Here is a 26,148-nt window from a genome sequence, read left to right as displayed (position 1 = left end):
CGCACAGGCAGGAGGACTTGAGCTAAGACTTGGGTGTAGATCTTGGGAAGGTGGCACACGGAAGACCTTCCAGACGGCTCAGGTTGCTTCAGAACATCACCAGGAGCAAAAATGCCCCCGCCCGCCCCAAACGCCCCAAGCAAGAAAATATTTGTATTTCTTTTGGGAATGCAAAGACAGCTGCCAGGGTGAGTCCTTCGTTTTGTGGCAACATCAGAAAACCCACAACATGTGAGTTTTTTCCCCCTAAGATACAGAGGAAGGATCTCCAAGAAAGTTGAGGTTTTCTCCCTACTGCAGGAGCACTTTGGGGTTTCTCTGGGATTTTTTTCTTTCCCACAATTCAGGTTTTTCTTAGAGTTTGGCATTTCTTCTGCAATTTGGACTGGGGGGTGGTGTTCGCATTCTCCTTCATCCCAGGTCCCCCAGCTCCTACGCACACCGGCGTCCAGCACCATGATCGCAGGTGGGACACTCAAGGGCCAGCCGCCCCTTGGCACAGCTCCGGCACAGCCTGGGACGCGGCCGGTTCGTGGCGCAGCGCTCACCGTCCCCTCCCAAGCCACAGGAAGGCTTCCAAACCCTGCAGGACCACACAGCCCATCAGCAAACCCAGTGACGGAGCTGCAGGGAAGATTACCCAAACAGCCAGGACCCCCCACCTTAGGTTTACACAGGGCCACCCGTTGAACGACACCCACGATCAGCCCACACGAGGGAAGGCTGGTTAGAAAAGCTGCTCCTTCACACAGCAGCATCTCCTGACTGACGTGGTTTCTTCAAGGTTCCTGCTGTTTACAGCGATCCAGAGGTAGCTCATACTGGCCCTGGGGAAGTCAGGCAGGCTTCTCCTCGGATGACCTCCCTCTCCAGGGAAGAGCAGCCCGCCAAGAGGCCACCACTGGTCCATGTGCTCCTCTGCACAAACCAGCCTTTCAGCGCCAAAGCAGGTCCTCCCGCAGCGGTGCCGCAGGCAAGGATGCCATCCAGCGGCTGGCTGGGGCCTGCCCCCGTGGGAGCAAAGGGAAGAGCCACCGGGAAAAGGTCAGGAATCCAACAAGAGAAGTCCAGAAAGAATAGTCCAAGGACCTCTGGAACATCCCCACCCCTCCTAGGTTTAGTTCCAGGAGCCTCCCTCCACCCGCGCAAGCCAGGCAGCCCCTTTACTCATCTCAGTTGCAGCCTGGGCAATTGCAGGACCTTGGTTTATGCAGGGGAAGCTCACGGCGTCTTCCCCTTCCCCATTGATCTGCTCCTGCATGAAGGACTGGACCCTCAGCATGCAGAGAGAGGGCTGGTGGCCAAGAAGAGCTGCTTTACCGGTACCTTTCCAAGCCAGCACAAACGTAAGAAATCAGGGATTGATTTTTAATTATTTTTTTTTTTTGTAGTGGTGGAATTTGGGGCAGCCAAGATGCAACAGCTCACAGAGCACCAGAAGTAGGTGGAGGTGGTTTGTGCAGCACCCCTGCCCAGCTAGCCCTGGGGAACCAGGGGCTCTTCACCTTCTGCATTTGAAGAGGGGGAATAAACGTCTCCAGGGCACAGCTCTCCCTCCCCGGGGAGGCGGGCAGGCTGGGAGAGGACATGCCAAGGTGCTGGAGATCTTGCAAGCCCAAAGCTAAGTTGGACCCGAAGCCAGGCCAAATCCTGTCCTGACTGCAGGCATCCCCTCTGATGAGATGAAGCTGGTGTCGCTTTGCATCATCATGTACAAAACACGTCATCAGGTACAATATCTCCCAGAAATGCAGCAAGGAGGAACTCAACGAAACCCAGAGCCCCGAGAAGGATTTCTGTGCTGCTTCCTCCTCTCCCACCTGCGCTCCCAGAGGTACGTCGACTCCGCTGCCTGAATAAAGACCCAAATTCTGTGCCATTCACACATACAACAGCGCTCATCCCTTCCGTACACTGCCAGACAGTTCAAAACCCCACTTCAGTTTTACAGTCCCTCAAGACACTATTTCTCTTCCATTTCCTTGTTTGCAGCACGACTGATGCCCAGCAGCCATCGCTGCTCTGCAGCCCGAGGCTTGGGAAAATGTTCCTAAGCCTGGTGTGTTTGGCGGCTGTGCTCCCTTTCACCGTGACAGAAGGGGGGAACCAAAGCGGGACAATAGTGTGGGCGCCACATTTACAAACCGAACGCACGCCAGGAACACGAGAAGTCACACTACAGAAATTTCCAAACGATTTCCAACACTGACCAAGATTTTATTTTTGGTTTGTTGTTTTTTTTTTTAACAATAAAAACAAAACAGCTGTGCTCTGAGCAAAACCAAAGATCTCAAAAAAAAAATTCTTTGAAGTTTACTAATAGCATTGTAAGGTAAGGCTTCCCAAAGAGTTTTACTGAAATAAATTATTTCCACCTAAACATCGATGCAAGTCCTCTCATCAAATTCACCTTCAAATGTCCTAAAAACCAACACTAAAAAAAGTTACCAACAATTCTAGATAATACTGGGCTCCTTCTAAAGGACAGCGATACCAGAACTCACTCTTTAGAAGTTTAAAAATTAAGTTGTTGCTGTGTAAAATTCAACTATGCAAGCTAGCACTGGCGGCTCCAAGCGGATCTCGTGTCAAAAGTTCTTTAGAAAAATCAGAGGTTGGCAGGTTGGGCTGCAGCCAGCCTAAGGTCCAGCTGCCCCAATTCCTCCAGTCTTCTGAATAAACTCGCGGTGAAGTTGTGGGGTTAAAAGGTGAAATAAAAAGCAAGATATTGGAGCTATCTCCATCAAGTCCCACCTGTGTTGCTCTGGAGTCCAGAACAGGCAGGTTTTTCTACTCTATTCCCTTGGCTTATGGTAAAACTGAATTGCAGGGGCTGTAACCTCGCCTTACACCCCCTCTTCTTCACTTGATTCCCCTCAGTCTCTCACTTGTTTCTGGCCATAAAAGGCAAAGGAAAATAGCGCAGCCCTGGGGAGCGAGCAGAGCCAGACCTCTGCCAGTGCAGAAGAGCCCAGCGACGGTAAACAATTTTATGCTGCTGGAATTGATGTGAATCAGCGCTTCGGTGCACAACTCACAGTATCATTTTCTTCTGCATTATGTAGCTAGACAACTTCCATCCAGCCTAAGAGTTGACTTTCCAGTGATGCTACCCCAGCCCTTCAAGCCAGCCTACGTAACACCCTTCACTGCCAACACGAAGAGGGGCTGAAGAGTGGGCGCCTGCTCATCGAACACAGGGTTTGCTGCAAATTTCTAAGCTTTCTCCCCTGCTGGAGTAACTCTCCCTGATCTTGAGCGGAATATGCCAGTGCCCTCTGTGACCTGCACCCACAGCTGCTAATTCAGAACACACTTGCCCCAGCCTCTGCTGTGCAGTCAGCCTAATCCCTCATGCTAGCTGCAGAAAACATGCCCGTGGTTTAGAAGTTGCCTTTTGTTTGTGGAGGGGATCAACATAGAAAATATTACAAAAAAGGTTAATTTGTCAGCTGTCCAAACATTATTAGACCACATGCTTTATACAGCAGAGAGGCAGCCAGCTCACTCGGCAGCACAGCTAGCTGAACTCTGAAGAGACACTTTCCTGCTGGTATAGAAAGCGCAGGGATTTTTTTTGTATTTAATTTATTTATTTGACATTGCTCACGAGGAGGAAGGAGGGGCAACGAGTGCTAAGAGTTCTGCTGCATCTGAAGTCTCCGTTCGGCGGCGGCAGCGAGCGTCCTGCGACGCAGGGTGACGGGATCGGCAGATGCTCCCTCAGGCAGAGCAGAGGGCTTCTCTGTGGTCAGCTCCTCATCGGAGGTTTTGTTTAAATATCGCCTGCAAGAGGAAAAAGCAAAAAATGGGTGAGCAGAACCCACCTCATATCAGCTCTGGAAAACACTTCACCAGTAAAGCAGGAAAATACCTTGATAAAAGCACACACAAGCTACGTACTCAAAAAGCAAAGCCTGCATAACCTACAATAAGACTTTGCAGAGTTGGCAGAAGCTCTTAGTTTTTGTGCAAGATGCTTGTGTCCATGGGATGGAGCCAGTCTTAAAGGCAGGGGCTCTACTCTTAACTCAGAGCAATTCACCGAGACTGCAGGTCAGCCACTGACCCTTTCTGTCCCCGTTATTCCACCACTTGCAAGATGCTGGCAGTGTCGACTGCAAGAAGTCACTCCCTGAGGATGAGGAAGCCTTTGACAGAAGGGGCACTAGGGCTGCAAATAAGATAAAGCAAAAAATACAAGGAAGCAGCTGCCAGAGTTAACATCCCAATGGATTTTTACATGTAGTGACAAAATACAGTAGTTTGGAATCCCACAGCTCTTCAACACAGGAAGGGAATCAGCAAGTCAAAAATACTTTGCCTCCCTCAATAACATTTCTCAAACATAAAGGAAAAAATATTCTAGGAGCAAGCCTCTTTATAGACATCTTTTTCTGACTCTATATGTCTGATCTATCTCATCTGTCATCTAACCTCTCTATAGACAAACTCTTAAAAGGTGTCATATCCTCGGTTATTTATATGAAGCCATGTCAAAAAGAACGTAGGCAGCCTGATAACACCAAAGGACGCATAACTCAGTAGCTTTTGTAGACCCCTTCATTAGTCTCCCTGCAATACAAAGGAAGGGAAAACATTTCTTACAAACGCGGAAGAGTTTTCTCTACACCACTAAGATACTTTTCCTTCTCTTTTTAATCAGCAACTGGATGCTAGTAAAGTTCACCAACAGGACTGGAATATGTGAAAGAAGTTAAATCCTACCTATGACACCAATTACTAGTTGGGCTAAAAGCAACAAAGTTTGTCACACTCCTCAGCAGTGTTGACTTGCTGGTCATGAGCTCCTCTGTGTGCTTTAGCAAGGGGTCATCTGTTAACACTCTGCTGCTTCGTGCTTAACACACTCGCCCTGCATTTGGGAAGAGTGGTGCCTGACAGTGATTTCAGCTTTAACTGCACATGCAGCGTGGGCTGACGCCTCTGCCAGGAGACAAGCTAAATATGCCTAGAGGACTCAATACAATACGTCCTCACTTATTATAGGCTCAAACTAAAGCCCACTGAAGCTGGAGAAATCACCCTCTGATTTCAAAGAGCTTTGGAACAACCACTTAGGAAGCTGTGTACATGTTGGGACACGTGATGCCATTTCAGAGGTGGATTATCAGGTTGTCTTAAACAGCATCCCGAGCCTGTTGTAGCAGATGTAGTCATTCCTCTTACCACTTTTTGCATCAACCCAGGCTCTAAGTGTTTATAATCCATTTGAAATCCACTCTGGGGGACTATAACCAAGTGGCCAGGTTGGAGTTTTAGGAAGGAACGTACTTCCGAGCTTGCTGCAACAAGTCCTCCTTCCGCTGAACCAACATACGCTGCCTTTCATCAGCTGACTTTGAAAAGCGACTTCCCCTGGCCTCAAAATCTTCTGTTTCACTAGGCTCGGCTTCGATTTCGCTGAATTCCACCATTTCTTCCAGTCTTGAGTTGAGTTCAAGTGGCACTCTCTCAGTCTAAGAGAAAAGGAAAAGTCATAAGTCCTTGTGAAATTTGCTAACAGGGCTTCTTTGCATCAAACCAACAAGCTACAAACAACCGCCATTTTCTGAGGCATTGGAAGAAACTAGCCTCTCACATGCTGTACCCAATTCCCTTGGGTTCCTTTGAAAAGCCCAGCCAAAATACAGAACAAAGCTATTTCAAAACATGTTCAAAAAGCCTGTATTCTATAACGTTGTATCTTTTATGCCATGTTTGAAAGTCATCTCAAACATTAATTACTTATAATTAATGCTCTATGAAAATGGGCCATTTGAAACAGATTTTGCAGCTGACTTGACAAGCAATGCAACAGCAAAGAGTTTAAAAAGCTGAAATCCATATACCGAGGAAAGAGCAGCAAATCTATTTGCAAAAAGGATGCGTGCTTGAGAAGGGAATTTATGAGGCTTTGGTTCACCGCGTTCTGCAGCACCCAAATTATCATGCATTCGGGCTGCCAGAGCAGGGCTGGCACCTGTCCCAAGCACAGTGTGTCAATAAAAGAAGCTGGCAGCCCCGCACATAGCACCTCTTCACCCTTGACAGCTGGCCAACAACACTAACGTGAAAATTGAGCTGATGAATGATGACGCTGGTGAGCCAGCATGGGTGAAACAGCATATCCTGATCACATCCTGTCATATACGATCAGATCAGCTCTGTGATGGAAAAGCAAGATGTTACTAAGCATGGTAGCATCAAGAAACAAATCACCTCAATGAAAGGCTTAAGGGTTTAGCCATCCTTTGGTATCCCAGAGGATTACTCAAACAAGTAGAATGCATCAGAGAGGTATTAGTCAAGTCAGCTCCTACCGCCTAGTTTTGTGCCTTTGTCGTATCCACCGCAGGAGCCTCAGGAGCCGGTGACGTGGGTGCCACCGGGGGACCACTGCCCCGCTCCCAACAGCCCGGCCTCGGCAGCATTACAGCATGCAACGCACACATTTCAGCAGCTGATGTGCAAAACAAGCTGAGTCATTCCAAAGCCCTAGAGATGTGCCGGTAACGCCATCTCCCCGACGCAATGCCTCCAGAGAGCGGAAACCAATACAAATGTCACTTCCCATCTGCTAGGTGAACCAAGCAGGAATGCCAGGGCCCAAGCCAGAGCAGTACGAACACCGCAACCTCAAACACAAGTACATCGGCAGCCTATTTCAGCAACGCACGTAAATTCAAGTGTGCTGGGGAAGGGCTGCCCGTATTACACACACTACTGCATTGGGATAACACGATGGGATACGGCTGGACCGCCTCAGAGAGATGCCACATCCGAGAGGAGGAAGAGAGAGCTCCACAGAACGGTCTCATGGATTCTACCCGGGGCCAAGACAACCTTGGCAGACCCAGAAAAACAGGTATAGAGCAACATGACAGCTGCTTCCCATTACCACACAGATCGACAGAGGAAGGGGAAGCTCTGCCAACTAAAGCAGTGAGGAGGGCACTCGTTATGGTTGATGTTCAGACAAAAAGGATCACTTTTTTTTTCTCCCCTGGGCCATCTGTATCAGAAGATGCAAGCTAGCTCACCTGAGCTTTTTTCTTTCGTACAAAGATGCAAAAATCAATACCCAGAGCCTGTTCTTCTATCTGAACACAAAAGCAGTTACTCAGGAGGTTTTACAGAACAAAAATATCAAAACTAATTGCAGTAAAGGTTACGACAAGCCTCAGTATGACAGCAGCCTCCAATGCAGAAACGTGTACACTGCAGAAACTACTCCTCCAGGCTCCAAGAGAAAAAGAGTTAGTTTCATGAAAGCCATGGGACGCCTCAGAAGTGTCTCTAAGTAGAGTCACCAAGTACTTAAGCAATGACAATAAAACTAGATTCTCAAGGCAGGGTTCGGGCAACAGATGCACCCGGCAAGCTTCGCCTTTGTAATAGCTTACTAGTTAGGTCTGAGCCATCCTACCCAAGCTCCACCCAGGATTACAGAAACAGATAAACACACACAAAAAATTAAAGGATAATCTTTAAATACATTTTAGCACATAAAAATAAAAGCTTGCAAAAAGTAGCTATAGCTGCTCTGGGATCTGTTCTTACAGGGAGTAACAGCAGAGTCAGAGAAGAGGGGAGGGAGAGCAAACCTGATAGGGATGGAGAGCGAGCATGTAGAGCACTATGCACAATGCTGGAAGCATTAGCATTTCAATGCACAGCTGGAGGAAAGTATCTGCACAGCATCTTGCTAAGCGTACAGGCCAGGGCTGTTAGAAGCAGGCAATGTTTAGAGCATTATCTCGCAAACCTTTAACATGATTTATACCATTATGGTGCTCAGAAGCGCCTCTGAAGCATCCTTATGTTAAGTCAGCACTGACACCCCAAAATCATAAGCTACATTTGGGGGGGGGAGGGAGGGGGAATCAGTCATTATCTCTATCTTATGATCTTTTAATTCTAGACAGAATTAAGTCATAATATGATGTAAGGCACAGAGGAAAACCTACACTACTCAGGAAGAAGGGTGCTTTTATTTGAGCACGTTAGCTCCCCTAAGAAATGTTCTTTCCAACAAGCAGAACTCCAATGGGTCTGTCACTCGCTGTTGGAGACCTGTAAAGACTCTCAGTGAGCATGTTGATTTAAAAAAAGAAACAAGAAGAGATGGAAAGCTTGCAAAACTGACTCTTAGACTGCAGCACAAAGCACCTAGAGGTGCCACAGTCTTTCTCAGGGACTGTGTCATAATGTGTGAAGTTACATCTATCCACTATTTGGAAATTCAAGTCTCCCCCAGAGATGATGATGGCTTCTTACGTCCTTTCCCACTTGCATTTAAAAAGCTTCTTAAAAATCAAGTGCAATCTGCTGAAGTAGCTAGACCTTTCCACACAGACAAGAGTTTGACTGAGTACATCAACATATGCTTCTGGCAAGAAGATAGAGAACATGTACAATATGCCAGGTACTCAGTTAAAAACTGAACTCAAAATCAGAGAGACATAAAAGCGATGGGAGTTTCCTAGAGAAAAGATACCCCTTGGCTCCCAAGTCTTCTCTCCACAACAGAAATACTATCAATAGCAAGGAGGTAAGCAAGCTGGACTCCTAGGTAGATCTCTGTGGCTATGTAACAAGGGTGACCAGCTAGTTTGAAGCCAGACTAAGTTAACACTAAATGCACAAAGTGTTTACGAGGCAGGAGGTGACAGCAGCAACTGCAGCTTCCACAATGCTACCCAGCAGGAAGTGCATGGCAGTCGCAGCCTCCTACTTCAGCCCTTCCCTCTGAATCCCATTTAGCACAGTAGATGTCCATCCAGGAAAACCTGCGCAGAGGCCACCAGTTCATCCCACACACACAGCTAGCAGCAGCCCCACTCAGCTGTGGGAAATTCACAACTGTTCACGTATCTCTATGCTATTCTGTGAACAAAAAAATACATTCTCCATCCGAACCACCATTCACTTCAACTAAAACACATCATTTCAGCAAAGTGCTCAGCTGTTATTCAACACAAGAAGATGTCGCTATTAGGGAGCACGTGCTCAATGACATGATGTATGAACACCACTCCCAGGTTTTTCAAGTTCTGTAGAAAGAAGGACAGAGGCACAGGTAGCACCGGGCAGGACAGAAGAAGGGTGAACAGCAACACAATAATTCAAAGTGGGATTTGAAGCCAGTACCAAGCTAAGGAAAACTAGTTAGATACCATTTGTAGAAAGAGAGGTTTTACTCATAAAAGACGGGGAAAATGCCACCAAAACCTTCAAGTTAACCCAAAAAGTTACAAAAGAGTTGCTAGACCCAGATCAAGATTTTCATTCATGCAGTTCTGCATCTCCTACCCCAGGCTCTTATCAAACACCTGCACCAATCCCCAGCACATCTTCTTCAGCCTCAACTGCAGTATCAAACCAAACCAAAGTTCCTTCTGTCTCACACCCTGCTAATGAGGGAACTGCCACAGTTCAATTTCAGGTGAGTAACACGTTGGCTGTTTAGGTTATTGAAGGCTGCAGAGGCAGAAAGTCACACACCTCACAAATTCACCCTCTTTCTAAGCCAGCATAAAGGGAGGTTTATAAAGCAGAAACCCTCACAATTTTGCTACTACAGTCAGGGAAAACAAAAGTGGAATGAGACCTGATTCCACTCACAGGCTCATTTTCTTCCTGCCACATTTTAGCTAGCACATGCTGCTTAATAAAGCCTTCAGTGAAGAACAGCAAAACCCATATTGTGCTCTATATGTAAAAGGGCTGTTTTCTCTCGGTCCCAATTCCATTCACACAAAAGCTCCCCATATCACCAAGTGCTTCCTCCAGAACACAAAAGAATTCTTATACCCAGAAAAGAAATACTACTCATTTTAAGGGAAGTGTCTGGAGATGTACAGAATGGGAATGGGAAGAGGAAGGGAAAGAGCAAAGCATCCTGCTCATCATATTCCACAGCTGGGTATGGGCCTGACCAGCCATGAACAGAGACGTGATCTTCTGTTCTATCACTTGAGAGCACTTTCCTTCAAGGAGGAAAAAGAAAACCACATGGAGAATTCTTTACAGGAGCACCATGCTGACGCCTTACTTCATTTGCCCAACAGTGTTAGTTCTGGTATGAAATGCAAGGAAGGGCTGCCTCCAACCAGACCTGGTACGGAAGAACCAAATGTGCTCATCTGTCCACGCAGCTTCTGATTATGCTTTATGCCCATTTTTATGCCAAATTACCTGGGTGACAGTTTCAGTATCCTCCTGATCAGTACTGTGTCGTTCCACAGAACTGTTCAATGCAGGTCTAATGCTGTCTGCACGCTGAAATGCAAACGTCATAGGTTTAATACAGCGCGTGAAATGGCGAAACAAAAACAAGTTCTTTGAACACATTCAAACTCTGTCCTCTGCAACGTCATGTGTTCTGTTCAATTTAGAAACAGATAAAGTTAGCAATAAACAGAATGCACTGCGTTGAAAGAGAATTCTCTCTGCTTCCCCACACGCAGACTCCAAATAACAGAGCTATCTGATGTGCACAGAACCAGAATTCAATATTCTTATTAACAGAAACATTGTCCCCAGACTGCTTTACTGAAATCTGCTATCACTAATTAAGAACAAGGCATCATTTTAACGACTACTTTCTTTGCAGAAAACCTTCCTAAGTACAATTCAATTATCTGTCAGTAGAGAAATCAACTGGAAATGTTCTAAAGGCTCTGCACAAGAGCGACCGAGAAGAGCTGCTTTAACTGAGCAAATATTTGTCTCTAGTCTAGCTAGGACATTTTCAATATATTTTTTGTACATGACTGAATATACTGCATTTACAGAGATTTAAATGAAGAAAAAAATGCCAAGGGTTTTTACTAGAATTTGGCACTATATAATGGATTTGAGACTGTATAGGCAAGCAATTCATGCATCCTGCAGCCCAATCACATCAGTAAGGGGCAAGCTATAGGGCATGGGTGATAGACTCCAACCTTCCTTCATAAAGATACAAATGGACAATGTTAAAGCACACCTGAGACCCATCCTAACGCATTAAAAGGCCTCCTTCTAAGGGCCACAGCAAGGAACAGATGTGTATATCTCAATCACACCCCACTGTGAGACATTCCAATTGAGTCAGATGTTGCAACATGGAGATGTAACATACACTAGACTGCCAAAACTGGTTTGGTGCTTCCGACTGCAACATCTTCATACAGGTAAAATCTGAAGAATAATGTTGCATTAAGCTAAGCTGGATTCACCAGTGCTTTATTTTACCTCATTCTTCTCATTTGTTATTAACAGGCTCAGTTCTGTGGTAAGAAAAAGTCAGGCATTTTAGGTGCACAGTCTTACGGCTTACCTGTGTGGGGAAAGGTACCTGGATGCGCCCTTCTAGGATGTTGTCAGTGGTGATCTCTACAGAGCGAGTTAGCTGCAGATCCTGTAGAACTAAGTGATAAGGAACCTGAGGGAACATCTCCTGAATCTGATGGGCCTGGAGAAAACAAGGTTTATACAGTCAGTAACAGCAGTATATAAAAGTTAGCTGGTAAGTATCTCAACAGAAAGAGATAAAAAAAATTAGCAGCTCAAAGATGCCATTTATGATATGATAACCCACATGCAGGAAGAAAAACAAGAGGAAGAAAACCCATGCTGGCATTGACTCACAGGGCAATATTTTGACTCCATTAAAGCCACAGCAAAACTGCAGCTCCTATGGAGACACTACATGGTCCTGAAAATATAAGTTCCTGAACAGTGCTTGTAGATGCACAAAGGCTTCAAAAGCTTCCCAACACTTTTTTTAATAACAGCCTTTTTAATAAAGATCTATACAAAATTCACATATGTGACTGAAAGTCAGATCAACACTGAAAAAAAAGATTTTTCTTTGCCCAAGGCAGTTTCCAAAATGGTACTGGTAAGGACAAGTGGAATAAGTTTTTAATAACCTACTTTCTCCAGTCACTCTGCCTACAAACCAGTTTAATAGAGGTTGGAAGCTCAAGTAAATTAAGCTGAGTTGTCAGGGAACTGTCATTATTGAATTTCAAGTTCCTTAAATAATAGCCAAATTACATAGATAAAAGTAAGAGGGCAGACAAATAATACGCTTTTAGAATCCAACAGCTAGACTTCATTAAATATTAGAATGTATATTTTAACTAATGCTGAAAGTTACAGGGGCCAGGGGGAGGAATGAGAACAACAACAATAAAAGACGGGTGGAAGGAGTTTTGAGAGCAAAGCAAAAACTGCACCAGCTGACAGTGAGTTCAAACACTAGCAACTACAGCAAACCTAACTCTCTGTTCTACTGCTTGTGACCCAAGCAACTGATTTAGCATTTCAGCCTCTGGCCTTTCCCTCGAAATACTTCCCTAGGTTTTTATTCAGTAATACGAAGGAGAAGTTCACGTATCTTCTATTAATAACAAATAACATTTTAATAGTTTGCTAACCTGGGCCTTTCCCTTAAAGCAGGCATTTTAATATAAGTTGCCACTCTATGTTTAATAATACACAACGCTAAGAAATCATTACTCATCCTTAACAAAAGCCCATTTGTATCACTGTGTCCAGAAAAAGAACAACTAAACGAACCTTAGATGGAGAGTTCCTGCATATTTAACTAGTAAATCATCTGCCAACACCTTACCGCTCCCTGCCCACCCTGCCTCAAACCCACTAAAAATAGTGGCCTTATTCTGTTGAGACTTAAACAGTAGTGAAGAAGAGAGATCACATTCAGGGAACCATCACTTTCATGAGAGACCTCACTGAACATTTATTAACATGCTATAGCTCACAGTAGCTTTAAGAACTCAAAAGAAACAGCACTTCTCAAGCTAAATGAATTAAGTGTGTTTCGTAAGGCCATATCCTTATCTTTTTGTACATGTATGAATTCAACAAACCTGGGATTTCACCCTCAACGCTCCTATCATCATCATGAATCAGCAAGAGTTGACTGCGCTACAGAGAGACCCATCTCACACTGACAAGACACTCAGAAACAGCTATCCTGGAGCTTAGTGCTATTAAATACTAAAAAAATGAAAAGCTATAGAATGGCTTTGGTCAGTTACTGCTTAAACAACAGCTAAATTCTCTGGTTTCAGAGTCACACACTTTACTACTGCAAGTCATGAGTGAAGATAAACACTGAAAAAAAGCTAAAGAAGTTGCACTAACAAGCTGAGAAAAAGTCTGCCTATCTACACAGAAAGTACATGTAATTCTGATTTACCGGCCTCCAGAGCTGTTCTTTTATGTTTGCACATTTGAACCATCATATAGTCCTCACTTCACTAAAATAAAGCTTCTCTCACTCAGAACAATAGCTTTCATGTAGCTTCTAAACACTGTTTTGAATTCCTTCCCCCTTATGTTCTCCATCTATACGTTCCTCCGTCCCCCTGACAACACAAACAGGAAAGCTGAGGTGCAAAACTATTAAAGCAGTCTTACCATAGCATTAAGCTGGGAGTTGCTGGCTTGTGTGATACCGAGGATGTTTGTGGTATGCATGACTTCTACTGAAAAACTGGGCAGCCAGCTGGCAATTCGAGAACCTAAGAGTAAGAAATCAGCAAGAAAGTCAAGCAAAACTAGGAGGTTCTCAGCAGGCGAAGTACTTCTACATGTATTTAACCTAAGTCTTCATATTTCCACAAGGCACACATGAAGAGTTCTGCAGTGCAGTCCACCCTACGGTCTCCCAAACACGGACATGGCTGGAGTAAATCAGTAACTGCTGATACTCTCTTCAAACACACTGTCATAGTGGCTTAACAATCCAAGGGCCAGAAGAGGATCAAGAAAACAAGACATCATTGTTTTCTTGTTTTAATGTTCCCATTAAAGGGAAAAATTAAAATGATCCAGAGCCAAATTCAGTTCTGGAATACATTAATAACTCCAGCAATTTTACTAAAAACAGGCTGATTCTGGTTCCAAAATGGGTCAGCTATACGTGGCTGGCACCACTGAGAAAATATTACTACAAAGGGACACAGCGTAACTGAACAAAGTGACTCCTGCAATTGTGTGCTTAGGCTCAGCAAAGTAGGGCACACAGCTGGCTCCTTCCTCCTTCTGCATTTCCATTTAAATAAACACAGGGTTTGTTCTATGCCACTTCTCCTCCTGTCTCCACAGTAATTTTGCAGGTCTCCTAGCCACAGGAGAGCTCTGGGGAGGACAGCTATCAAAGAACAGACTGGTATTCTGAATATAGATGTCATTTGGAGACGTACATCACCCCAAAAGTGGGAGCCATGCAAGAATTTATCAGCCAGTCTCAGTGTACTTAGAAATGTCTGACCCTTCTCTGCCCATTATTCTCCTCCCACAATCTCCAAATATTGCAAAACCAGCACAAAGAATGGGTCACTTTGTAAGTCTGCAGTACCTCAGCTATATCATGGAAGCTCCATGAGGACAGAGCCCAAAGCTGAGTATTTGCACTAGTGAAACCTACTGAGAAGCAACAAGACTGCCACCAAAAACCTGGGAAACTGTAGAAGACAAGCACACACCAATGCCAAAACTATATTAAAAAAAAAAAAAATCTTTAAGATAAGCAACAGAAATCAACTCTTTCAGAACAAGTTTGTCTGCACACACAGAACTCATCATGGTCTGAAATCACACCTGCTTTGTAAGTACTTACAACACGCTACTGAAAAAAAAAGAACTATTTAAAACTGTTTCAGTTACACAATTCCTTCCAAGAATAAGCTTCTGCAGACTTCTGCACCTAATCGAGCATTCCAAGTTTCTGGCAACTTGACTGGCAAATGGACTTTTGACAACCTCACATTAGCAAGGGATAGGGGACAGATCAACTTTTAGACTGTACCACATAGGTTTTTTTCCTCTTTGACTGTCACTGATTAACCAGCCACCTGGTAACAAAAGACGACACATGAATTTCCCATTCTGTTGGTCAACATGGCACGCAATGAATAAATGCCAGCATTAAAGCTGCTAAACACAACAACAAAACAAGGAAAAGGGAACACTTGTACAAAATCTTTCAAGAAATCTCTGTAGCCCTGGACAACCTCAGAGACATTTAACTGAGCTCTTGCAAAAGAACCGTAAGAAACATACATGTGTTTGACAAACACAAGCAGAGGCACAGTTTAAATTTCAGGTGAAACATGGACAGAATTCCCTTCTACAGAGGCTGTTTCTTTCGTTTATTTGGGCAACAGCATCAGATATCAAATCTGCTTAGCTCACCATCAAAGTGGAAGAAGTGATTGTGCTGGTTCAAGCGTGGTCTGCCTTCTGCTACTGCCACAGGGACCAGGTTCTCATCCAGATTTTCTCTTTGGTGATCCTCCCTCACATGATGGCTGTCACTGATATTAAGAGACATTCTGCAGGTGGGGCAAGATGTATCTTGTTCCAGCCAGGACCGCAGGCACGAGCTGACAGGAAAACAGCAATATTATGGTGAGCTTGCAGCATTTTTCTAAGACATCAGTATCACGAGCAACTCAAGCCGCTGTAGCATACTCTGTACAGAGCATCAACAAGTGCACATGGACTGCTCAGAGATAATTTGTGAGGTATGCTTGATGAGCTCCTGATGACCCTGGCATAGGGTTCTTATTTCTTTCAGCTGAAAATACTCAAGTGTTTGGTTTTTATAAACAAGCATGCAGATTTATCACAAACTTAAAATACTCTCCAAGTCTGTTGTCCTTCTAGCTCAGCACAAACTAGTTTTGCCTGAAAGGGCAAACAAAACATTTCTCTCACCATTCCCAATTGAAAAAGGGCAAAAAACAACTGGACAAATATTTAAAATATGCTGACACATTTTTACAACAGTTCTGCCAGTGTGATGTGGCAATGGCACCTCCAAAGTTTTTCAAATATCTTTTCAAAAATATCAATACCCAAATCACCTATACCCAAAGTGAGCACCACTCTGGGAACTCTCTAAACAGATTTATTAATATTAACCAGTGCTGTGCTATTACAATGTTTACCTAAATCTGAAACTTTGCTATGTTGCAGGAAGTGGGAAGTGTTTGAAATGCAGGTTTAAACTCCCAGAGCTGTCTCTACTTTTTGATTCAGACTGGTAGGACCCAATTGAGGTATTTGTTGGCATGCTACACCTGATTTTCAGTATGGAAGAACTGAATTTCACAGAACTGAATACATCTCAGTACTACAAAACGTACTTCATGCTTTAGGGTGGGTTTTTTCCAGCAAAAGCTCTCAAACCACTTTAGAAAGGTAGAGACATACAAAAAAGTCAAATAAACCTGTTTTCCAAACTGCATGTTTGCAAACAAGGCACAGATCACAGGTTTGGGCTGACAGAGCAAGGAAAGGTCCTAACTGCAGGACTATAGCAAAGTCAAGAATACAAGCATTCTGCACAGTTCCTGAAGCTGCAGTGTACAGACATATTGCCAAAGTATTTTCCATCATATTTAAATGGAGGGATACACAGCATTCAGAAATTAGTGATGGATTTCCTAGAAACAACCAAAGCACTATAGCAAAGATCTACCACCTTGGTCATCAGCACATCCAGCACATTAGCACTGCTGATGCTGTCCAACTTCATCTCCATTACTACAGGAAAACCACCCTGCACACAGCAAGCTCAAATCTCTGCTACAGTTGTACTAAGAAGGTCCCTTGAGAAACACCCGGAGTGACACAAGCTACCTCCAGGCTGCTGCTCCTCAACGCCTCAACCACTGAGGTGCTGTAACGGACACAAACCCCTTTCAGCCTGCATCAGCACCAAGCCCTAAAGCCTTGCACTATGCCAGCCGTGGTTATACCCATTTTGTACCGCACAGGCAGAAGGGCTGTCACCTACAGCACCTCAGTAGAAGGATGACTAACAACAGGTCAAGGTCAGAAACATTTCAGAGCAACAACTCTCTTGCAATTGATTGCCTCCTAAAAGCTAAAGGAGAGAGTTTCAACAGAGCCTAAAAGATTCAGACACCCACTCCCATTAAGCTTCCGTAATATTTAGGCACAGAGTTGACCTCAGCAATATGAATCTTCCCTGCCACCTTCTCTTCTACTCCAAATAAATGGCTATGGAAAAAAAAATCCCATGTAATTGAGAAAGGACACAATATTTAGCCTGCTGACAAAATCACCAGGCTTTTATGAGAGAAACCATTCTTAGTTTTTAAATAGGATTATTAATTACATCTGGTTTTATATGCAAGCTTAAGTCATCCACTTTAACATGTTCCCTCCCTAAATGCGCTGAAGAGGTAAGTGTAACTTAGCTTCAGAAAAAAATACAAAAAGATCTTTTCAGACACAGAGAAAACTTTCAGAAGAGAAGACCCTGGGCTTCTCAAGTGCTCAGTAGGTAATTAAATATTCATTTGATTCAGTAGCATTGGAAGAGGAGTTTCTGCTATGGAGGCACATTATCTCATTAGAGACTTCTTAGAACAGACAAATATTTATGGTAAGGTTTGTCATAAATGACAACAAATTAGCACACAGATTATAACCTCTGGTTTGACAGTTACCAGAAAAGTAAAAAGCTATTTGCAGAAAGTAACTTGCTGATATGACACCACAGGGAGAATTTAACTGACCATGTATGTTAATCACCTGGTATTTCGGAAACTCCAGATTCAATCCCCCTATCTCCTCTTGATTTTAAGCACAAGCATGAAAAATGTAAGCACTGCTACAAAAAAATCTAAGAAAAAGCACATCTAGCTCAGCACACCATCTCCACAAGCACCTGCTACTATTCACTATGGAGCGAGAGTAAGAAACAGGACATAGAGAAATCCTTTGACCAAAAGCCTCCCAGTTCCAACTATCAGCTGCTTAGGGACCTCTTCAGCTAATCGGTGAACCTCTTTTACAGCTCTGATGGACCTATCCCCCATGAAATCATATAATCAGACATGGCCTTCACAACTGTCCTCGGGGACTCATCACCATGCAAGGATGCACTATATAAAAATATTGACTGTTTTCTCTTTAAAGCTGATACCTGAAAGGTACTTAAGGACCTAACTCCAATTTTTCTTCCTCACCTGAAAATCAACATACCCTCATGGAAGAGGTAATTCATAGGATAAAGTGAGGGGGAAAAAGAGTGTGTTTTACCACACAGTTACACAGCAAGGCAAGGCACAGACCTGCAGTTGAGATACCATAACTTGTCAACAAATAGGTAGATAGTGTTAAGATGCACACCCTTAGTTTGGGGGAAAAAAGAATGCACCAGGTAAAACAACTCAAGCATGAAAATGACTGAACATGACTTGTTCTTTGTTATTACAGTGTACTGGGTTTGCGTGGCAAGGTTTTGGTAGTGGGGGGGCTACAGGGGTGTCTTCTGTGAGAAGCTGCCAGAAGATTCCCCTATGCCTGATAAGGCCAGTGCCAGCCGGCTCCAAGACAGACCCGCTGCTGGCCAAGGCTGAGCCCATCAGCAACAGTGGTAGTGACTCTGGGATAACGTATTTAAGAAGGGGGGAAAAAACTGTGCAACAGCAACTGCAGCTGAAGAGTCAGAATCTGTGAGCAGAACAACCCTGCAAACACCAAGGTCAGTGAAGAAGGAGGAGGTGCTCCAGGCACTGCAGCAGAGATTCCCCTGCAGCCTGTGGTGAAGACCCTGGTGAGGCAGGCTGTTCCCTTGCAGCCTATGGAGGTTAACAGGGGAGCAGATATCCACCTGCAGTCCGTGGAGGACCCCACGCTGAAGCAGGTAGATGCCCAAAGGAGGCTGTGACCCCACAGAGAGCCTGTGCTGGAGCAGGGTCCTGGCAGGACCTGTGGACTCATGGAGAGAGGAGCCCACACTGGAGCAGGTTTGCTGGCAGGACTTGTGACCCCGCAGGGGACCCACACTGGAGCAGGCTGTTCCTGAAGGACTGCACCCCATGGGAAGGGGCCCATGCTGGAGCAGGGAAAGAGTGTGAGGAGTCTTCCTCATGAGGAGAAAGAAGTGGCAGAGACAACATGTGATGAACTGACCACAAATCCCCAATTCCCTGTCCCATTGTGCTGCTGGAGGGGAGGAGGTAGAGAAAATCAGGAGTGAAGTCAAGCCTGGGAAGAAGGGAGAGGTAGGAGGAAAGGTTTTAAGGTTTGGGTTTTTTTCTCATTATCCTACTCTGAATTCATTGGTAATAAATTAAACTAATTTTCCCAAGTCGAGTCTGTTTTGCCCATGATGGTAATTAGTGAATGATCTCTCCCTGTCCTTATCTCAACCCATGAGCTTTCATTATATTTCATTATATTTTCTCTCCCCTGTCCAGCTGAGGAGGGAGAGTGATAGAGACTTTGGCAGGTACCTGGCATTCAGCCAGGGTCAGCCCACCACGTACAGGCAGGCCAAGATGACCCAAGCAGGAACCAATCACAGCTTTGCTGGTAGTTCATTACTTGGTCATCCTGCTGTAACTTTCAGACATGCCCATATATCACTTCCTTTCTATAGTCAGGTGCACTCTCTCCAGCTCCAGAAACATACTTGTGGAAGAGATGGCCGCAAGGGAGTTTACGTGCAGATTGCATGGAGTCCCAGCAAATGGCACAGTCGTCATTATTGACTGCTAGCTCCTCTGGTGTTGCAACTGCAAACCTACAAAGAAGAAAAAGAAAGAGACAGAAGTAATGACTACGCCAGCCCAGCATGGCCTCCCATCCAGAGAATCCCACACTGAGAAAACCTTATGCTCCACTTCAAATTTTCCTTGGGAAAGGGGTGTGTCATAGTTTTAGCTGGGATGGAGTTAATTTTCTTCATTGTGGCTGGCACAGTGCTGTGCTTTGGACTTGGTATGAAAATAATGTTGATAACACACAGATGTTTTGGTTGTTGCTGGGTAGTGCTTGTACTAGTCAAGGACTTTTCTAGCTTCCCATGCTCTGCCGGGTGCACAAGAAGCCCAGAGGGGAGGGGGCACAGCTAAGAGAGCGGATTCAAACTGGCCAAAGGGATATTCCAGATCATGTAACATCATGCCCAGATGTTAACTGGGAGGAGCTGGCCAGGGGAGGCAGGCAGCAATCGCGGCTCAGGGACCAGCAGCATCGGTCAGTGGGCGGTGAGTGGTTGTATTGTTTGCGGTTTTTTTTCCCTTTTCCCGTTTCCTTTTTATTATATTATCATTATTGTTATTATTATTATAATCATTATTATTATTTTATATTAATTATTAAACTGTTCTTATCTCAACCCATAAGTTTTCTTACTTTAGCCCTTCTGATTCTCTCCCCCATCCCACAGGGGTGAGGGGAGTGAGCGAGCAGCTGCGTGGTGTTTAGTTGCCGACTGGGGCTGAACCACAACAGTGTGCCAGCAGGTTTGCTATTTTTTTTCCATAACTCAAACTCACACTGCAAAGGAAGACACACACACACAACCCTCCCATGCCTTCTTACAGGCACAATTTTTGCACATCTCCGCATACACCCTGAGTGCAGAAAGCTTTGACTTAATATCTTCCAAGAAGTATGATCATTAGGTTGAGAACTTCAAGTTATAATCTGTATCGATTGGGCTTATGTCATTTTTCTAAATGAGTTTTAATAGCTGTACCCATTAAGAGGTCTTGTTCGGATCACAAGCATTTCTGGTCTGACTAATTTTGGCCTCAAATTCTGCCAACCCTCATTTGTCTTTTTTTTTTTTTTTTTTTAAAACTAGTGCCATGCGAGCAGCTACTACAGAGCATCCCAAACACAGACAGTATAGAGATGAGCAGTGAAATGTAACAACATTTCACAGTACTGCTGATGTGGAATATACCTGAAAAAACAACTACACAAATGCAGCGAGCTCACTGCCATTGGCAGCTTCAGGAGGGAGCTAGAAGGTGGTTCTTCTAGAACAATCAGAATGGCAAAAACACACCAAGTCGCCCAGACAAGAAGTCTGAGAGCATCTTAAAGGGGTTCAGCATCTGCACCTTACTGAAAAGAAACAATGTACTGTGGGTGAACTTTACTATGCAGCTCTTAGTGTGACACTACAGCCATTAAATGCCTTTTCACAAAGAAAACCTCAGGAATTTCTGGATAAGTCAGTCTTCTCCTTCTGGATTCCAGCAGCAGACATCAGGGCTAGTCAAACCCGCTGAAGTCCACAATAAAAATGGTAGAGTGATGTACAAGAAGAGAAAAACTCCCTGTTGCTCTTAAAATTATTAAGGACATAGCTGAGTTATGAAGACATTGGATCAGAGACACAGTAGTATCTGGCGCAATACTAGGTATTAGCAGGCCTCTCGATTTCTCTATATTGCCTCAGTACAGGGGGATGGAATAAAGTAATCCGTAGGAGCTCTCAGCTCGACTACAAGTACAAAGTCTATTTAGAGTTGGCTTCAGGTTTAATAAATATATACTTAAGCTGAGCAGGTTTTAATTAATATTTTGATTTCATTTCAGGCAGTAACTGAATCGTACAGCCTAATGAAATTAAGAGCATTTATTTCTATCACAGCCGAAGCCACTATTTGACAACTGAAACAGGCAGAGCTCTGCAGAGCTTATGCCACCCCGCTGGGCTAGTATACAAGAGAATACAGGAGAAATACTGGACAGGGGAGTTCATATGTTGCCAGTAATCCATTACCAGTAATACTGCTATTACAAAAGTCAAACCTACGCATCTGTTAAAACCAGAAAGGGTGTCCCTAATAACAAATAAAATGGGTAAAAACATACTCTAAGCGTAAAGACTTAAGAGCCGAATTTGCAAGATCGCATCTCTCCAGCTTACACAATGCCATTGTTGTCTCAAAGGAACATAAAAGAATCCCAACTTCTTCATCAAGATACCAGAGCAAACAAGAGGCTCACCTAGCTTCCATGTTTCCAACAACACGCAGGTAGTTCTTGTGCCGCCGAATTCTTCGTTGAACCTCATGAAACAGGTAGCGCAGCTGCATAAAAATCACCAGGCTCGCCATTGACAACCAGATATTGCCAAACAGCTTTGGAAAAAAAACAGAACAGTGATTAGAAACTAACACCATAAGAAACAGAGGCCGCCACAGGAAACTGCATCAAGTCTTAAAAGAAATCAAGAAACCAGGAGTGAAGATTTTTTTCTTTTGTTGAGACCATTCAGACTAACCACACGTGTTCACAGGTATTACTACATGTTACATCTTCAGACACAACTTAAGCAGCACAGCATTTGTAATAATGATAAACTGTATTCAGTCCTGCTCAGCTTCATGTCTCCCACTGCAATAAAAATGATTCAGTCTGATATTACTCAATAATAAAGCTAATTAAACACCTATTAAACAGATAATGACACAGTTAATACTCCATAACAAAGTTATTCGTGAAGAATCCAATTACACAGGAAGAAAGAATGCCAGAACCCTGCACACTAGTCTCCCCTTTATTTAAGTAACTTCTCTGTAATATTTGGTTCTTAAAATAAGCAAAGCAAAAAATATATAAAATATGTATACCCTGTACCCTTTATTTTAAGGCCCATCTATTTGCTTAACATTATGTCCAGTATTTCGTACCAGCATATGAATATGATGCATCAAGTCCAGTGAAAGCAAGGTTAGCTCCATGACAAAATCTGTGTAGTAGACATAAGTGCCTTTGCCCTCCCATGTTCCTTCATGGTTGAGATCCCAGAGATGAATTACATATCTGCAAGAGCAGGGAAATTAACATTATTCTATCTTTTTTGTTAAATACCATCTCTAGCATTCAAACTACTTTATCCATTTTTCAAACAACTTCTGGATATGGATTCTTTGCCCTTCCTAAGCCCAGTACCCACACTGTGTGCTTTCCTGGGGGACTTCTTTTTAATGTTACTGGTTTCAAACAGCAACCTTTTAAAAAAGCTAGAATCAATCAATGCTTAGACGTCACTGACATTACAGATACCACCAGCTGATGGAGAAGATGTAGCACTTGCTAAAAACTCCTGCATGTATCAAGAGCAAACCTTGGGATTATAGTAACTACAGACCCACATTTTTCAGCACCTGAGGTGTTTCTCAGGTAAGGCATTACAGCTTGGTGACAGACCTGGAATGCCAACAGTGACCTGGACAAAAAGGTTCTGTGCTACACGTTGAGCCCTACACATGCATACACATGTGCATTACAGATACACATGCATGCTACTTTACCAAAGCAAAAGTTCTAGAGATTTAAGATCTTAACAGAAACCCAGTAGGACAACATTAAGTAGCATATATCAACCCTCATACAGCAGCACCAATCCATTTTAATCCATGCCTCAAGCTATTAGACCCACTAAAGCTCTCCATGCATTGCGGAATTCATGCTTAAAAATAGTACAGGCTGAACTTAACCACCTTTGCCCATCTCCAAACATGCATTCGCAATTCAACCTCTTAAATCAACATGTTACATGCACTACCTTTTTGAACAACCATCCTGCAAAACATGAGGTACTCACCGTAAAATGACATGAGCAGTTCTGACTGTCACAAGCAGAGACTGCAAAAAGAGGGGGGGGGAGGGGGAGGGGAAAGGCACGTTAACAACATTCTGGAAGGGACAGTGATACTGAGGTGGGAGCAAAAGGGCTGTAACACAAAATGCATTTATTGCAGCTTAACAGGTTCTTGTGAACCAACAGTCACTACAGATGACAATGTGCATGATATACCTGTGACAAACATGAAGCTTATACATAAATACAGGAGAAACTGTCCTCAAACACTCAATGTTCATGGAGTGGCCACTGTTGTGAAGTCTCACTTTTTCCCTCACTACACAGGGCACGTTATCTTTCCCGATTCTTATCACTCAGTGAGTGTTGAGACCACAAGCCCAGCAACTACCTTCAGATGAAGGGAGCGCACCTCTCCTCATCCCACTGCTCAAGAAAAATCTGAAGAACCAAATAGTAGCAGGAATTTGAGGAAGAACCATGGAAGCACTCTCAGATAATTTTCCCCCTTTGCTGAGTTATGAACACTGCAAAAGTAATTTCTCTCTTTAATCATACTTAACCTCTCTAGGCTAAGTACAGAATAAAAAACCCTGAGTATACCAGAAAGCATAAGCAGACCAGAAGTGTAAAGACAAGTCACCAGAAAGGTCTGTTTCCAGAGTACCTAACCACATTTCCATGGGCTCTTATCATCTAAGAAACGTGGACCCACCACCTCTCTCTAACCTGTCAGGCCCACAGTGCCCATCCCTTTGTCGTATTCTCCCAGTGAAAGAACATGGGACAGGATGAACCCCCTTCAGAGACTGCCCACACTACCCTGTAGTTAGCAGGGGCCAACTGACACCAAGATGCAGGGGATTTATATGAGCAACTGAAACTATTTCTGTGAACTGGTCTGATGGCATGCCTTCAGCACAAAGTATTAAAAACAGTACAGAAGAACTATCAAAACCACCAACTTCCCAATATAGCAATAAAACAGTTGGTCTGAATAATTTTTTCCATTTGTAAAAAGCATTCTTAAAATGCTTCGATGCATATTTAAACCTTAATAGTGTCCAACATATCTGCCAACTGTTTACTAGTTGGCTTTAAAATAAGTGTTCCTGTGATGATTTAAACACCAGTGCAATCTTTTATCTAAATGAGGGCTTCAGGATAAGATGCACACAGCATTCAAATGACACAAAAAACATCAAGAAGGTAACAGCACGTCATCTAGCACGCTGTTCTGTTCTCATCACAAACAACTTTCATAAAAAAGTTAAATTAGCACACCAGCTGCTCCTGCGAGGCACCCTATGAGACCCTCTTCTGTCTCCTGTTACCCTGCAATGTGGGTACCAGGAAAAGACTACACTTTTTTTCACGTGAGGCTTTTGGCTACAGAGAAACTTTGGGCAGACCACAGAGGAAAAGTAAATATGTCCAAATTCTAACCATGCAAGTGGTAAAACAGAATGATTACCTGAGCTGCTGGATAGATATGCCACTGGGCACAAATTTGTGTCAAAACCAGTACATGAGGCATAAAGTCTCCGATAAGGAAGGCATCTGTCAGGTAGAAATCTGAAGAGTCTAATCTTTGCAACTTTTGAGAAGTACATATTGTCAAGAGGTGATTTATACTGGTTACTGCTGAGGCAGCAAGAGCATCAAAACTGAAAGGATGAGCTAGTGTAGATTTGTTCAAGGTGCTGGTCTCCAGTTCCTCCACTGTTTCCAGAAATGCATTTCAACATTCTGACATCACAAATACTTCGCCAGAAGTACAACATTGCATCACAAGCTACACAACTCTGTAACCGGAGGTTCTATATGTACAGCAGGACATTTTCAGTACTGACACCTCAAGAGCTCTTGCTCTGCTCCACTACACACACATTCTCATCCCCCAGGGACTCTGTGATACTGGCAGATACTAGTCATGTAGATTAGCAGATGTCTGGAAGGCACTCAAACCCTAAGATAATGGATGCAGCTTAAGAAGCTATACAGGAAAATATGTTATTATCTATAAGGTACAATTCTAAGATTTGAATATCACTATCATTATAAAGCCTCAGCTAAGATGTATGAGACAGGATCACAGGGTGGCTGCTACAGGAATGGAGTAATTCCTTCTCACAACAAAAAAAAGGTGCAAAGATAGACTGGGCAGTATTTGCTAAACTATAATTCTCAAATACCATACATTAAGGCAAAAAAAATTTAATGTTTCCTCAAAACCAGACTGTCCTTATTCAACTTTCTCTGGGAATTTGTGCATTTCACATCCATCCTTTGCAGGCAAGAAAATGCTGACAAACAACACAGAACAAGGGGAAGCCTAACTAAAACCTGAGAAAAACAGCCCTATTGCTTTATTGAAAACCCTGAGGCATCAAGCTAAATCAATGTTTGCAGAGTCAGGAGAGAGATTAATAGCTTAATGTAACTTACAGTAATTAAATCCACACTAATGGAATACACTTGGCAGTGTACCTCTCAAACAGCATCACACAAGCCACCACCAGGGAAATATTTTAGTCTGCAAGATTTACTGCTTTTTGCCAAGAGCTTGAGGACTGCCACGAGGTGTCACTGCTAGTGCCTTTGCAGAAAGAAACCTAAATGTTTTATTCCACTTCCATGAGTGCTGGATATTAAGGAGACTACTTGTAGTCACCCAACCCATATAGAGCAGATTTAAATGGTTTAGGAAAGGGCAAGATATTGGACAATCT

The 26,148-nt window shown here is 43.7% G+C and overlaps 1 protein-coding gene across 1 annotated transcript in view; it reads right to left on the bottom strand.

The window, feature by feature from the left end:
* Positions 1-2,196: 2,196 nt before the first annotated feature.
* Positions 2,197-26,148, bottom strand: part of AMFR (autocrine motility factor receptor) — a 37,366-nt gene continuing 13,414 nt past the window's right edge. Inside the window, exons 5-14 of the mRNA XM_064459276.1 lie at positions 23,420-23,460; positions 22,503-22,635; positions 21,817-21,950; positions 19,481-19,591; positions 15,220-15,410; positions 13,441-13,544; positions 11,327-11,461; positions 10,201-10,284; positions 5,296-5,480; positions 2,197-3,786 (exon numbers count right to left, since the gene is read on the bottom strand). Coding sequence (XP_064315346.1) covers positions 3,636-3,786; positions 5,296-5,480; positions 10,201-10,284; positions 11,327-11,461; positions 13,441-13,544; positions 15,220-15,410; positions 19,481-19,591; positions 21,817-21,950; positions 22,503-22,635; positions 23,420-23,460 — 1,269 coding nt within the window. The 3' untranslated portion in view covers positions 2,197-3,635. The remainder of the gene's footprint in view (positions 3,787-5,295; positions 5,481-10,200; positions 10,285-11,326; positions 11,462-13,440; positions 13,545-15,219; positions 15,411-19,480; positions 19,592-21,816; positions 21,951-22,502; positions 22,636-23,419; positions 23,461-26,148) is intronic.

This window comes from Phalacrocorax carbo, chromosome 8 (assembly GCF_963921805.1).
Source record: "Phalacrocorax carbo chromosome 8, bPhaCar2.1, whole genome shotgun sequence".
Classification (NCBI taxonomy): Eukaryota; Metazoa; Chordata; class Aves; order Suliformes; family Phalacrocoracidae; genus Phalacrocorax; species Phalacrocorax carbo.
This window is presented reverse-complemented; position numbering and strand designations above follow the sequence as displayed.